The sequence below is a fragment of the Stegodyphus dumicola genome, chromosome 9 (genome assembly GCF_044657685.1).
Source record: "Stegodyphus dumicola isolate Sdum_Otavi_A_Nest chromosome 9, ASM4465768v1".
In the NCBI taxonomy this organism is placed as follows: Eukaryota; Metazoa; Arthropoda; class Arachnida; order Araneae; family Eresidae; genus Stegodyphus; species Stegodyphus dumicola.
In genome coordinates, this window is record NC_140776.1 from 81197983 (window position 1) to 81214656 (window position 16674).

The 16674-nt window shown below is 31.6% G+C and overlaps 1 protein-coding gene across 3 annotated transcripts in view; it reads left to right on the top strand.

The window, feature by feature from the left end:
• Tsen34 (tRNA splicing endonuclease subunit 34) overlaps nucleotides 1-16674 on the top strand; it is a 269041-nt gene that overhangs the window by 2552 nt on the left and 249815 nt on the right. For all 3 annotated transcript variants that reach the window (XR_015043011.1, XM_085823678.1, XM_085823677.1), the window contains exon 2: nucleotides 11093-11230. Coding sequence is in view for 2 of the 3 variants with exons in the window: in XM_085823678.1 (XP_085679804.1) it covers nucleotides 11093-11230 (138 nt within the window). In the remaining variant the exon portion in view is untranslated. The remainder of the gene's footprint in view (nucleotides 1-11092; nucleotides 11231-16674) is intronic.

Genomic DNA, 16674 nt, shown 5'->3' on the forward strand with positions numbered 1-16674 from the left:
GGATACCGAGTTTGTGCAGTTGTTTGTCTTGTTATTTTGGCTTTGTGTAGCGGCGATTTTTGGCGCAAAAATCTCCGCTTCGCAAGCCAAAATAACGAGTCAAAGAATTGCACAAAATTGGTATCCATGTACCGCCAAAAATCGCCAAGTTTCGCTAAAGGGTACTCTAAAATATACTTTTACCACATAATATTTTCAAACTGCTGGAAAGAATATAAGAAAGAGGTATTAAGAAATGCTGAACATTTCGACTGTGAATTACAGTTATAATTTTGTAGACCCTGAAACTGGATGCCATAGCCAAACTGTGGGGCAGTGCTAAATGAAGAAATAAAATTTCAACAGTGCACTGCTTGCTACCATTTCATATTTTAGGTTGTGTCGGTTATATTAAAAAACTTAATTAATTCTATAATATTGAATGATATTTGTAATTTTATGCCACCTGTTTAGATTGAATTTCCTTTCATTTTATTATTTTTATTTATTTGTAGAATATTCTTTATGCCACCTGTTTAGATTAAATTTTGTTTATTTGGTTATTACAGTCAAAAGTTGTTAATTCAGACACCCATAATCCGGAATGATCTATAAGTCAGACCTCAAAGCTACAAACTGACGCATGCGTGTAAGACCTTTCGGCTGCGAATATGCATGTGCGCATGCGCAAAATACATTTACGCATGCGCGGTTAATGTATAATGGATGGTATAAGCTAAGCTAAAATTATCTAATTCAGTTAATGTTGAAAATTGCATTGTTCCTTAATCTTCGAATTGGATCCGGCTTATTATTTTTTGTAGACTGTTAGAGCAATTTTATAAAAGTAAGCTTGAACTTTCGACTATATCAAATAGAATTTCCGATATGTATTTACTAATATGTAAAGGATCTACAAAGCGAAAGTATGTTTCGAAGTCCATTAAACAAAAGTGGAATTGCAACAAAAAATGACCTAACCATTCCAAAATCTGTTTTTAAATTTCACGCTGCTCTGCATCGGGAGAAACGCCGCGGTGCGCAATGAATTGGAAGTTGATCTGTCAACACTATCCGTATCTTCAGGGCAGATGTTTTCATTTTATTTGGCTTATAATTCCTTACTAAATGTAGTATTTCATCTCGATGTATTCTGTCTTTGATATAATTTAAATCAAATTCCCCGTCATTATAATTTGCTTCCAGTAGTGAAGAAAGTGATACAGAGGTTATTGAAAACGAAAAAATTTCGATTGACAAATTAGTCGGTATTCTTGTCCTATAATTGCTGTGTATTATAAGTCCTATAATTGCTGTGTAACGGAACTTAGTAACTGAAGAAGAAATTATGTCTGTTTATAGAATTAAAGAGAAAGTATTATCACATAAAACAAAGCAACTTAAACAACTTACATTGAGAGAAATGTTTAATAAAGTAAACAAATAAATATTAAGCTTTTTTTTGTAAATTTTGATACCCTTTAGATCATAATTGTTCTTTATTTCATATATTACGGTTTCATATTTTTAATTTTATAATTTCTGCATGCCATTCTACCAGATTTAAACTGATGATCTATAATCCAGAATCGCCGAAGTGTTGACGAGTCCGGATTAACGACTTTTGACTGTATTTATTTATGTGTAGACTACTCTAGATCGGCGATTCTCAACTGGTGATATGCAAGAGCAAAATATGTGATACACAAAGAAATAAAGTATTTTTAATGATTAAATTCAAAATTTAAGTACTCCAACATTTTTCTCTAACACATATAAATTTATGCAATGAGCTTTGTTCAAGTTCAATAGCCACTCATAGACTTCATATTCCTTTAGCCATAAACATAACAAAATTTGTCATAAATTATGTTTTTAAAAGTAGTAATAGAAATGAATGTTGTATTTAATAGGAAATAAAAATGGTAAAAATATATTTACGGGTGCCCCTTGGCGATTTTTGGCGGTAAATGAACAGAGTTTGTGCAGTTCCTTGACTTATTTATTTCGGCTTTGTGTAGCCAAAAATTGCTACTACAGAAAGCCAAAATAAAATAACAAGTCAAAGAATTGCACAAACTCAGTATCCATGTACACATCGACCTATTTTCACTTCAAGAAACATCAGAGAATTGCACAAACTTGGCATTGCGCACTCTGTTGACTGTCCGTGTACACATCACAGCCAATTTTACGCTACAGCCAAATAAAAAGTATGTAATCTCAATAAACTACATTTTATATCAAACAATGAAATAACATAAAAAAGGAAGTTCATCTTAGCACTATACAGAGGAAATATCCACTTACCTTATTTATAAATTTCAGCATCTTCAGTCAAACAGAATTCCTCAACAGCATCCAAAAACTGCCTAAAATTATATAAACTAGAATCTATAATGGCATCACCACATAAATTCACAAAAATAAGTGTAAAAAATATCCGTAGTGCAGGTATCCTTCGACTTTCGGCCATATGCATTTCCTTCGTACAAACAGGACACTTATAATGGTTACTAAGTAAGCCTTCATTTACACACTAGTCAATTAATGCTTCTTTTCCTCTTTCATTCAAAATCATAGAGAAACTTAAATTAATCATAGCACATTCAGCCATTTTACCGTCTAAACCAGAAAACAAGCAATGTACTTCCTAACCAACATACATGACAAGCCCTTACAAATTCCTCGCAATCATGCAGCCGATTACCTCATAATAGGGTTTCCATAACATTCAACTACTCAGGCTACCATAAATAAAGCACCACTTGGCCATAAATGAAACAACTTCGCGATAATAAAAGGGATACCCTTCTCTCTACTCTAACCCTGTTTTCTCCCTCCTTTCTACATACATTTGTGGTGTAAAAGTAGCACACCGGGTGCAGATTCGAGAGGTCCAGGTTCGAGTTCCGGCAAGGGCATTGCTCATTTTCTGATTCTGAATTCCTAATGACTCTGCAAAAGAATGATAAATTTATAATCAAATTCTTACTTATAGTCTGTTTATAGCTAGTTTATGAATGATTTTTTTTTTTTTTTTTCAAAAATTCCACAGTGTACATTCTACTTATATAACAGAAATGGCCATAGCGCAGCTCGAGATTCGCAAGTGGATTTTATGCAGATAAAATAAATGTATATAAACTAAAACTTTTCAATGTTAAAAGAAAGTAATGCAGTCATTGAATGATTGTTTAGAAGCAGACGTTTCTTTGCATTTGGAAACTGTTCTATGACTTTGAAAATTATGTACATAAGAAATTTGAGTTTTTTGAAAAATCTAGTTGCAACTCTAAAATTTTCCTAAATTCCAACATGCAGCTCTGCATGGAGAGGGAAAGACGCTCCGCGTCGTTTCCCTCCCCCCGCAGAGCAGCGTGAAATTGATAAACATATTTCGGAATGATTAGATAATCAAAGGATATGCGTTTTTCCATTTTTTGCAGCAATTCCACTTTTTGTTTGATGGACATCGAAACATGCTTTTGCTCTGTAGATCCTTTGGTGGCTCCAGAATTGGAAATTCTTTTTGACATAATCGAAAGTTCAAGCTTACTTTTATAAAATTGCTCTAATGGTCTGCAAAAAATAATAAGCCGGATCCAGTTAGAAGATTAAGGAACAACGCAACTGCAACATTAACTGAAATAGATAATTTTAGCTTAGCTTATACCGTCTGTTATACATTAAACGCGCATGCGTAAATGTATTATGCGCATGCGCACACGCGTATTCGCAGCCGTAAAGGTCTTACGCGCACGCGTCAACGCGACGCATGCACAGAAAGTTTGTAGCTTTGAGGTCTGGATTATGGGTGTCCGAATTAACGACTTTTGACTGTACTTCACTCAGAAGAACACTGGCTTGCGCTACTTTAGGTACACTATTTATTGGCAACAGTTATAGAAATTACATTGCAGTGTTGATAAAAGCTTGACCTAGGGAATACGGTACGAAGTCTAAGATCTGGATTTGTCGAAACATCCGTGATTCCGAATTTGGGATTATCTTTAACAAAATCTGTTTTTAGCATATGGAAAGAAATTTTTGTTAAATGTTTCCTCTTCAACATTTCTTAATGCATTTAACCTAAATTTGTAAACATCGCCAAGCGTAATGTCAACATAAAAGGTTACCATGCTCTTTATTATTCAATTACTAACATAAAAAAAAATTATTTAGGCATCGCTACATGAATCATTACTCAAGTTGTCGTGTTGATAAAGATGCATTGATGAAAGCAAAGTATAATATTAGTAGGTGCAAAATCAACGATGTATCTATGTAGAGTGTTTCAGTTTGAGATGTATGCCAAGCAGACATGTAGCAACAGAGCCAAATTATTGTTCATACAAATTTATCCTAAATTGATTGTTTCTTCAATAACAATGGGTTTTATTTAGTGCCAAAGTGAAATTAAGAATCTGGACTCTCCACATGCTTTCGGGGAGGGGGAATCAAATGTGCATGCATAAAGCATACAACAATAAATAAATAAGTAAAATAAAGTTGGTGGTGGCTTTGAGGTCAGGATTTTAAATCATTCCGGATATTGGATGTCCAGATTTCGGGCTTTGTACTATATTGCGTAAGTATATAATCCACGGCATATTGGTTGCAGTACTATTTAATTAGTATTTATGTTTTGGTATAACAGTACAGGTATAATAAATTCACTTTGTGAGGACCAGCCCATTTTTATCAGTTATTTTTATTATTGTACAAAGGCTGTTCGTACATTTTTTAAATGATTTTACTTTGCTTTAAAAAAAAAAAAAAAAAAAAAATCTTCTGCTTGCAATTTGTTTTTTAACTGCAACTATATTTTTGAAAGTATAAAATACCTTCTGCTACTTGACAGTTTCTTTTTTATGAAAAATATTTCTTTTAAAGAAGCAATGGATAGAAGGTTATGTTTGTTCTTTGTGAAAAAAGTTATTTGTATCTAGTTAATAAAAAATGCTGTGAAAGCCATGGATTTTTTATATATAAAGCTACGATAGGTAATACTATTAACTAGAAAGGGGAAAAAAATTAACTTCAAGGAGATAAACTGTTCCAAGGGGTCAAGGGGGGGGAATAGAGTACTTTGAATATTACAAAGGTAAGATACGTAATGTTAAAAGAAAATCCGCCAAGTCAAAGTAGAGTTGCAGAATGATTAAAATGCTCAATGTCAACTGGAAACAAAGTAATTAGTGCCTATTTGAATCTGAAAAGAGCAGAAAAATATAATGTGCATGACATATCACCAAATGCAAAACACGCTGCAGAATTCTTCATGAGAAACCAGACAAAAATGGAAAAAATATTGCCACAACAGATGAATCTTCGATGTATTTAAATGATACAATGAAAATAAAGAGGAGAAAATTCTTAAAAATGGTCCAAAAAATCTAAAAAAATTAAAAAGTTATTTATGATTGTTATTGGTTTTTAATATAACGATAAATAAAAATTAAAAAGAAAGTGGAGAAAACTGTCCGCGTCAACTCCACATATTATCAGTAATGTATTTTATACCCAGTTTTCAAATATGAAATGCCTTCTCTTTACCCACAGTCCCATCAATCAATAGAACTGCTTCAAGACAAAGCAAGCAGTCACACATCAAAATCCACTTTTAATTTCCTGGAAGAAATGGTTATCAAGGTTACTTACTTGACCCTTCACTTATATCCCTTTTAAATCACCTAATAATTACCTCATAGATATTTGCTTTTTTGGACTTCTAAAAAGTGGATTGTCCAAACGTCGATCTACTCCTTGGACTTGGGAATGCTATTCAAGAGGAATGGTATAAAATACTTCTTCTGGTACTACAAAAGGAAATTATAGTGTAGAAAGATAATGAAGAATAAGCTTTAACAGTTGACATTCCAGTGCTGACTCCTTGCATAATTTTCAGACGGGTATACCTTTATCTGTTTTTTTTTTTTTTTTTTTTTTTTAGCAGTTCCACTTTTTGTTTAACCTTTAAGAGACGGGGCAGTTTGGAAAGTTTCACTTAAAAAGACGGGAAATCCAAATGCATTTCCGCCCCCCTTTTAGCTCCCATTGTAAAGGGAAACTACTACTCTATTGCAACTTTTCCTGTAGGTCGCCTTTGTTAATTTTCAGATAAGAGACTAGGGAATAATATAAAAGAATTTGTTGAATTTGTTCTCTTCTCTGCCATTTCTTTTCCCTAAACTAGGGAAACATATGGTGAGATTTCGTAGCTAAATAATTATCGTATGTTGGAATATTAACTTTTGACATTGCATCATAATTAAAATACGCCTTAGCAGCAAATGCATGCCTATAATCAGTTCATAGTTTATTCAGTTTTATTTGTTTCCAAATAGAATTTAGTTTAGAATTACATGTACTAATTAACTTTTTAATTTATATTCGAGAATGATGTTTAACTATTTGTTTCTTGTATAAATTGGCAGTTTGTTTTTATTTGTTTCCAAGCTTTGTGTAACAGCTTATATTTATATATCAAACAAATCCCGTTGTATTTTTCTTATATTAGTATCGTTTACCTTTTTCATTAGTATTCTTATTCAGTTTAATTTATTAATTCCCCCCCATTGTATTGTAAGTTATTTCATCTTTCAACTACATTATTGTTCGTTGTTCTTTATTGTGATAAAAGCTTTTTTTATCATTTAGTGTTTTTTTTAATTATTTTACTTTAATTTAAAATTAGATTTTACTGATTATATTTTCATTGCATTGCACTCCATTGCATTTTGCATGTTTCAAACAACAATATTAAATACAAAAATTACAATAAAAAGGGGAAATATAAAAAAAAATACATTTTTAATGACACTGAAAAGTTGAAATTAATACTAATGTAAAATTGCTAAGATTTCTCTGCTGAGATAAACGAAAGGAAATTTATGAAACCCCACAGTTGGGAGGCACGAAGGTCATCTCGCATAAGTGGCAAGGGAGGCTATTCAGACAATGACTATCTCCGCACCCTGAAGGATGGGGGGAGGGAAATTCGCTGGCCGACATTTCGGCCACAGCTGTCTTTTTGAGACACTGCAGCTCTGGCTGATTCTTAGGCCACCCGTTTTTTAAAGGTTAATGGACATTAAAACATGATTTCACTTTGTAGATCCTATTGTAGCTTCAGAATTAAAAACTCTTTTCAACATAATCAAAAGTTCAAACTTTAATTTTCATAAAATTGCTGTAATAATAACAGCCTAGAAAAAATGGTAAGCTGGATCAAATCAGACAGTTAAGGAACAGCGTAATCTGATGTAGTAACTGAAATTCCTTGGAATCAGTAGAGTATAATTTTAGCTTAGCTTAGTAGCATCAGCTATACATTATTAGCTATGTATGTATCATGAGACTGGTAATGAAAGAAGAGTTTTTCCATTAGATTTTGTCTTGCTTCTATCATGCACTCGAACAAATAAGCCTGAATTGTATTATTTTAGTTATTTATTATACTTACGTCTATTTCTTGCACATGCTTGTGGCTTTTCTGAGTTCTGAATAAATTCCCACATATACTTAAAAAGCTTATTAAGGGCAGGCACTAGATGTTTTATCGCCTGATGCAGTTCAGATCTCTGCGGGTCCTAAATTCTGCTGCCAAGTGCCTCCCTAAGTTCTAAATTTTTTCTGCCCCTAAATTTTGGGTCCAGTGTGGCCATACGAGCTGTGGCACTAGTTCTGAGTTTATGTGAATAACAGATTATTCTTAATTCAAATAGCACTAAATGTAATCTTTTGGCCTATGAGTGTCTTTAACAAAATATATTTTTACCATATGGAAAGAAATTTTTGTTAAACTTTTTCTCATCAATTCTTTTCATGATCATCAGCATTTCTTATCATGTTTAACTTAATCACCAAGCATAATGCCAACATAAAAGGTTACCATACTTTTTGTTATTCATTTACTAATAAAAAAAAAAGTTTAGTCATTGCTGCATAAGTCATTGCTCAAATGGTCCTGTGTCGACAAGCATGCAGTGATGAAAGCAGAATACAATAAATAATAATTCATCAGGTTGACATCAGGGATATGAAATATTGGTAGGTATAAAATCAATGATGCTTCCATGTAGAATGTTTCAGTTTGATACGTATGCCAAGCAGATATACAGCTACAGAGCCAAATTATTGATCACACAAATTTGTGCTAAAATAATTGTTTCTTCAATCACAAGTTATTTCATTTAGTGCCAAAGTGAAATTAAGAATCGGGACTCTTCACATGTTGTATTATGGGGGGGGGACAGAATCCGATGCGCATGCATAAAGCATACAAAAAAAAAAAAAAAATTCCTTTAAAAAAAAAAGGTTTGGTGGGTTTAAGGTCTGGACATTGGATGTTTCGGACTTTTTACTGTATTAGTAATCATAAGATTGTAGGGTAATGTTATACTAATTAAATTTCTGTGACATAACTTGAGCATACAGGTTATTTGGCTACCTTGTCTTTTGATTTTTAAATCTTTAATTTTTTTTTTTTTTTTTTTTTTTTAATATCAAGTGTATAATGTAACAAAATTTTATGGCCATAAAAATAAATTGAAACTTTTAACTTGTCATGCAATAATAAAAGGTAGTCACCTTTTTTTAAGGAGCGGATGCTTTTATTTGAGCATCCCATAGCCATCAGCAGTTTACAGTCAAAAGTCGTTAATCCGGACTCGTCGGGACTTGGCGATTCCGGATTATAGATCATCAGTTTAAATCTGGTAAGATGGCATGCAGAAATTCTAAAATTAAAAACATGAAACCGTAATTTATGAAATAAAGAACAATTATGATCTAAAGGGTATCAAAATTTACAAAAAAAAAGAAAAAAAAAAGCTTAATATTTATTTGTTTACTTTATTAAACATTTCTTTCAATGTAAGTTATTTAAGTTGCTTCGTTTTATGTGATAATACTTTCTCTTTAATTCTATAAACAGACATAATTTCTTGTTCAGTTACAAAGTTCCGCTGTTCAAGTCCCGCAATTGCTGCCGAGAATACCGACTAACTTGTCAATCGAAATTTTTTCGTTTTCACTAACCTCTCTGTCACCTTCTTCATGTCTTTATCCATTTTTCGAAGCAATTCTACTTTTTGTTTGATGGACATCGAAACATACTTTCGTTTTGTAGATCCTTTAGGAGCTCCAACATTGGAAATTCTATTTGACATAATCGAAAGTTCAAGTTTACTTTTATAACATTGCTCTTACAGTCTGCAAAAAATAATAAGCCGCATCCAATTCGAAGATTAAGGAACAACGCAATCATCAACAATAACTGAAATAGATAATTTTAGCTTATACCGTCTGTTATACATTAAACGCACATGCGAAAACGTATCCTGCACTTGTGCACACGCATCTGTGTAGTCGGAAATGTCTTACGCGCACGCGTAAACGCCTATGCGCATGTGTCAACGCAGCGCATGCGCAGAAAGTTTTTAGCTTTGAGGTCCGGATTATAGATCATTCTGGATTATGGGTGTCCGAATTAACGACTTTTGACTGTATTAGGCTAATTTGGTCCAGTATTGGTTCACTATTGTAGTGGCCAGACTTTTGTCAAAATTTTTTATTGAATTTTTTATTTATTCATTTATTTATGACAGAGTTGTTCCATCACTGTACAATATGCAACTCCAATTTTCTTTTATTGTGAATAAAAGTATGTACTAAATATAATGCAAATTTTTAACTGTTTTCGAAAAAATTTGTATTAATAACCATGTTGACGTTTTACAAAAGGCTTGAGTTTAACAATCTATGGAAATTTGAGACAATATCAAGACTTCTTTTCAAGAACTTCATACGTCTTGAATACAAGAACTTTAGACCTTTCATTTTGTTTTCATATTTCTAAATTATATTTTTACATGTTTTTATATATTCTGAATTTGAATAATAATGTAGATTAGTTCACAACAATAATGAATCATTTATTTGTGTGCATTAAATTTCATTTAAATTAACTTTAAATTTGCTTTTTACGAATAGAGAATATTTGTTAAATTTGTATGTTTTTATATATCTGGATATAAGAAAATTAACCAAATGACAGAGTATAGCGAAACCTCAAGAATATGTCCCTGAAGCCGTCCATTTGCTTTCTCATACTAACTGTACATATAAAATAATATTTCTTTACTACTGCTCAAATTTTTGCTAAAAAGGTTTTCTGTTGCGAAGTCTTTTCTTCTTTGAAGGGCGGATATGTAAGATAAAAAATATGTAAATCAAAATTAGCCCCTTAATTCTTCTCTCTGTTCTAAAAATTGTTACTTTTCTGAACTACATACGTTTCTAGATCAATCCATTTTGCATGGCTTGCATAATGCTTATGACATGACTTATTCGAAACCCAAACTCAAAATTTTTAGAACCAAAACCTTCCTCTTGGTGCTCTTCTTGGATGCTCTGCTTGGATGCAGTTTCACTGTGCTCTCTTCCTACTGCAATAATATCAAAAATGTAAATATTCTTGAATTAGGTGCCAAGTTAAACTGTGGCCACTAATGGGAATTTAAATAAAAATAGAATTTAATCCACCTTGACTGCCAAGTTTACTATTCGTTATGGATTAGCATGCTACACAATCAAAATTCTTCCTCTTCAGTATGGATGTACAAGGTTCTGAGCTTTCAAGTATTTACACCATTGGTATTTCTGCGTTTCTACATCTATGTATTCGTACATCAGTTCTTTTAAAATTTGCTTTTATTACAATTAGCCGGTAGGATTGGTTCTACTATGTCTAAATTTTTTTCATTTCATCTATATATTTCTCTGATAAGAGCTTTAGGAAGTCCTTAAGTAATTCTAAAGAGCTCTGTAATTTATATCTGTGGGAAATGTATGATTCACTAACTAAAAATGCAAAAACATTTTGAAAAAAAATCATAATTAGTAAGAAAACTTTGTTATTCAAAATGTTTTTATGCTTATTTATGAAGTAGCATTATTTGTTCTAAATATTGATTTTCTTAAATGGCATTCTTAAAAAATAATTATTTTATTATTTTAATATATTTTTCATTTAATGCTTTAATTTTAAGTGCATATTTCTGTGTAAAAATTGATTTCTTCTAACATTTTATTATATTTTTCATAGATGTGTATATTTTGCGCAAAGAACACCATATTGTTGGCTCATTGGTTGGTTGTTATCCAACAAAACCTTTTCAGATTCATGCAAAATGGCTTCCTCAACAGTTAATGCCTGAAGAAACTACACTTTTGCTAGAAAAAGGTAAATGTGCTTCTTTTTGGTTGATGTGGATATGACATTTTTACAGGTATAGTTAAAATACACTAGTGAACTTCAAATAATTTAACAATTTGTTTGTTGCCTAAATGATCAAAGTAGCTAATTAAGTAGTCATAAATTGTCTAAAAATGTATGAAAATTCAGTTTTAACAACTGGTTCGCTGAACTTAAATATTATAGAAGGTTTCTGCCAAATTTTCTTCGGATTAAACATCAGATTAATAACTGGCATAATTTTACATTTATTTGCTTCAGATGCAGTAATGAAGAACTTAGGAATAGCATAGATCAGAGCTTCTTAAACTTTTTTCATTCATGATTTTTTTCATTGTCAAGTTTTTCTTGGGACTATAGCAATTAAAATGGAAAAGTTAAGAGCTTTTAATGCCAGGGGAAATCCAGTTCTAGCTTCAATCCAGAATTTAATCAAGAATTTTCATTCAAACTCAAGTTTTAAATTTTGATCAATCGATAGCTTAACAAATTTCTCTTGAGCTTTCTAGCAAGTGATTAATCTTATTAATGCCAATCAAAAATATGATTTTTGAATTTTAGATAACTTTTTAAATCAGAATGTTTCTAGGATTTTTCAATGATGTATAATTTTTGCAGTTACTTTCATTTTCAATTATAAAATTATCAATTGTCCAAAACATTTTGAATGAACCATTTTCCACCTTATGCTTCCAGTTATTGATTTTTTAATAAAACTTTCAATTTTATCTTTTGAAGTAAAAATATTTTGCTAACTTTTCATTGAAAAGACAAGTTGAGATCATTTAGTCTTTGAAAAATATCTGACGAATAGCACAGTTTTGATTGCAATAAATGATTTTGAAAAAGAGCAATAAGATGAGATTTTTGTTTAGTTAAAAATATAATAATTGTGCCTTTTAATAATAATAATCTTCTTAAACCTTGCCTTAATAACAATAATTTTTATATTCAAGTGCCATGTCTTTACAGAAGTTGGAAAATAAATGAATGTTAAGGGCTTGGCATGTAATAAAGTTTATTGCATCAGAAAGCACATTGTTTGATTTCATTTGTTATGTTTTTACTGCGAGGGCCTTTCAATAGATCAGGCAGCGCGTAAAAGTCACATGTTCATTACTAACAGTTTCAACAAATGATTGAAAACCAACATTTTTGCCCACCATCCCTTTTGCACCATCTTTACATACTCTAATGCAGAGTTTCTTCAACTGTGGGTTGCGGGACCTGCAGCAGGGGGTTGCCAAAAATTTTAACAGTTTTGATATTTCTTTAACTTATTATAATAATTTTACTATTACAAAATACAGTACAAAGACCGAAATCCGGACTCGTCAGGACTTTGGATTTGGGATTTAGATCATCAGTTTAAATCTAGTAAGATGGTATGTAGAAATTATAAAATTAAAATATGAAATCGTGATTTATGAAATAATGAAGTATTTGTGATCTAAAGGATATCAAAATTTGCAAAAAAAAAAAGCTTAATATTTATTTGTTTACCTTATTAAACATTTCTTTCAATGTAAGTTGTTTGAGTTGCTTTTTTTTTTTTTTTTTCTTCTAATACTTTCTCTTTAATTCTGTAGACAGACATAATCTCTTGTTGAAGTAGTGTAACTGCTGTTTCGAGAATTCCGACTAACTTGTCAGGCGAAATTTTTTCATTTTTCGTAACTTCTCTGTCACTTTCTTCACTATTGGTAGCGGTATTTTCTGGATTTAGAACCATACTACAGGTTTTGCCATTCATTAATTGATTGATGATTGAGATGATTACAAAATCCATTAATTGCAAAACTTCACCTATGTTTTTCAATATCCGAAAACCTTTAAAATTCGCGGCTGTAATCATTAAATTTAGCTATCCTTCACTATACATATTTGCCTATGCATCATGATCTGGGCGACTAACGACAAATTGTTCCGTTAAATTTTATCTTGCTTCTGTCGTGCACTGAGACAGTTAAGCCTGAATTATATTAGTTTACTTATTTATTATACTTATGTCAGTTTTTTGCAGATGCGTAAGGCTTATCAGAGTTCTGAATAAATAAATTCCCACACATACTTAAGCCTTATTGAGGGCCGGCGCTAGATATCTTACCACCTGATGCGGTCTCTATGGATCCTAAATTTTCTACTCGATGCTGCCATACGAGCCCTGCCGCTGGTTCTGGTTTTATGTGAATAACAAATCAGTTATTCTTAATTCAAATAGCCCTAAATGTAATCTTTGGCTTTATGAGTATCATCAACAAAATCTATTTTTAGCATATGGAAAGAAATTTTTGGTATATTTTTCCTCATTAACATATTTTAGCGCATTTAACTTAAATCTGTAATCATTGCCAAGTGTAATGTCAACATAAAAAGTTACCATACTCCTTTATTATTCAACTACTAACATTAAAAAATTGTTTATGCATCACTACATGAGTCATTACTCAAGTTGTCGTGTTTTGATAAACATGCAGTGGTGAAAGGAAAGTATGAAAAATAATTATTCACCAGGTTGGTGTCAAATCAACGATGTATGTATGTGGAATGTTTCGATTTGAGATATATGCCAAGCAGATATGCAGCAATAGAGCCAAATTACTGATCGTACAAATTTATGTTAAATGATTGTTTCATTAATAACAAGGTACAGTACAAAGTCTTTAATCCGGAATGATCTATAATCCGTACCTCAAAGCTAAAAACTACGTGTTTAATGTATAACGGACGGTATAAGCTAGGCTAAAATTATCTAAGGCATTTCAGTTAATGTTGCAGATTGGGCTGTTTCTTAATCTTCTAATTGGATCCGGCGTATTATTTTTTGCAGACTGTTAGAACAATTTTATGAAAAGTAAGCTTGAACTTTCAATTATGTCAAAAAGAGTTTCCAATTCTGGAGCTGCCAAAGGATCTACAAAGTGAAATCATGTTTTGATGTCCATTAAACAAAAAGTGGAATTGCTGCAAAAATGGATAAAGGCATATCTGTGTCAAAATTATGTGAGGAGTATGGCATTAGATGAGACACACACACACCAAAAAAAAAAGAAAGAAAAAGGAATTTTTTGTGGAAGCATCTTAAACAACTTACATTGAAAGATATATTTAATAAATTAAACAAATAAATATTAAGCTTTTTTTGTAAATTTTGATACCCTTTAGATCATGATTGCTCTTTATTTCATAAATTATGGTTTCATATTTTTAATTGTATAATTTCTGCATGCCATCTTACCAGATTTAAATTGATGATCTATAATCCAGATAACCCCTAATCCAGAATTGCGGAAGTCCCGACGAGTCCGGATTGTGGACTTTGTACTGTATTCTATTTAGTGTCAAAGTGAAATTAAGAATCAGGACTCTCCAGATGATTTATTATGCATGGAGGAGGGGAATCAAATGCGGATGCATAAAGCCTAGGAGAAAAACATTGCTGGGGGTTTTGAAGTCCGGATTTTAGGTCAGTCTGTATAATGGACATCTGGATTTCGAACTTTGTACTGTATTTTTACACAGTGTCTCTGAAAATAGATAAAGATAAGACAATATAAACAAAGAAAAAAGTTTCAACTGATTTTTTTATATATAATATAAACGTTCATTTTCCTTGCTTTACATGTGATGCTGTCATTCTGTTACGTATGTTAAATTTTCATGTTGTTCTATGTATTAAAATTACTAAAACTGCAATAGTATATTACAGTACAAGTGAAAAATTGACAGTTGTGTGTTGGATTTACGCAAGGCTTATGGGGTCCCAGAAAATGTTTGTAAATATTATGGGGTTCTGTGGGTCGTGAAACAATCTCAGTAATAAAAAGGGGTCGCGAGCGAAAAAAAGTTTTAAGAAACCTTGCTCTAGTGCAATTTTTCCATTCTAAACATTGAACTTAAAAAAAATTTTTAACTTTACTATATACAGTACAAAGTCTGAAATCAGGACTCGTCGGGATTTCGGCGATTACGGATTTGGGATTTTTCTGGATAATAGATCATCAGTTTAAATCTAGTAAGATGGCGTGTAGAATTTATAAAATTATGAAATCACGATTTATGAAATAATGAATTATTTATGGTCTAAAGGGTATCAACTTTACAAAAAAAAAAAAAAAAAAAAAAAAAAAAGCTTAATATTTCTTGGTTTACCTTATTAAACATTTCTTTCAATGTAAGTTGTTTTAAGTTACTTCATTTTTTGTACTAATACTTTCTCTTTAGTCCTGTAATTGGTGTTTCAAGAATTCCGACTAACTTTTCAATTGAAATTTTCTTGTTTTTGATGATTGTATAGATTAACAAAGGAATTTTCCAAATTTGTTCTCTGTATTTACCATTTTATTAGCAGCCAATAATACAAGATGTTCCCCCAGTTTTGTAAATTATTTATTTTTTACAAACAGATATAAAACTCTGTATGGTGCAAGTAAATATTTTTTGTGAATGGTCATAAATTTCTCAAAATATCGGTTTCTTTATTTGAAGATTTTATTAACATACGAACAATGCTTGGATTCAAGATGTCTTTCTAATTTTGGTTGGTTTCATATTCTCCATAGCCAAAACATTGTTGCAAATTAAACAAAGAGGTTTGTCATTGCCATCACAATTGTTGGAAATAAAGCTAAATTAGAGAAATGTCTTATCAGGCTTTTTTTTGGCATATTAGATGCTTCTTTTTGTTTATTGTTCTTGTAGTGATGAAACAAAACAACAGACTATTACTGGAAAACCATTATCATCATACTAGTCATGGTGACTCCTACTTTACTCTTGGCACACCTGTGTAGTGCAGGATGTTACATGCTATGCATTTGTGGCATATTTTGATTTTTAAAATAATTTTGAGGCTGAAATTGCAATGTGACGCTGCTGTTTTGATACACTTCGGGGTATTTTTCAATATGTAAATGTAATTTAAGCTTAACTTAGCCAATATTGTGATTTTGTAATTGCACTGCTCGGAAAATGTATTAAGAGTAAAGATATTGAAGGATTTGTATTTTTTTCTTTTTGTTGCTTGTTTATTGAATTCATATATCTGAATTAAATTTCTGCAACCCTAACAGTTTGCTTAACTAGCGCATTTGGGGTTGCGACTCGCAGTTTAAGAATCACTGACATAGAGTTATTTTGGAAGGAAATTATTTTTGGTTTAGAATAGGATGCACAACCTGTGGCCTGCCAAGACCTTTCCAAACTTTTGTTGTGATTTGACATATCAGTTGTCTCTAGAAGGAGTTGTGAGAAAAAAGCATTTCACCACTCTCCCCTTTATAACTCATTCTACTCTGTCCTCTCAAAGTGAGATTTGACACTGAACCAAGTTCCCAGCTTCATCCAAAGCATGTATTTGCTGCCTGAACATGAAAATTGCTCCTAGCCTGTAGGACCAACACCTGTAGAAGATTGAGAAAGAGTCTGTGGTA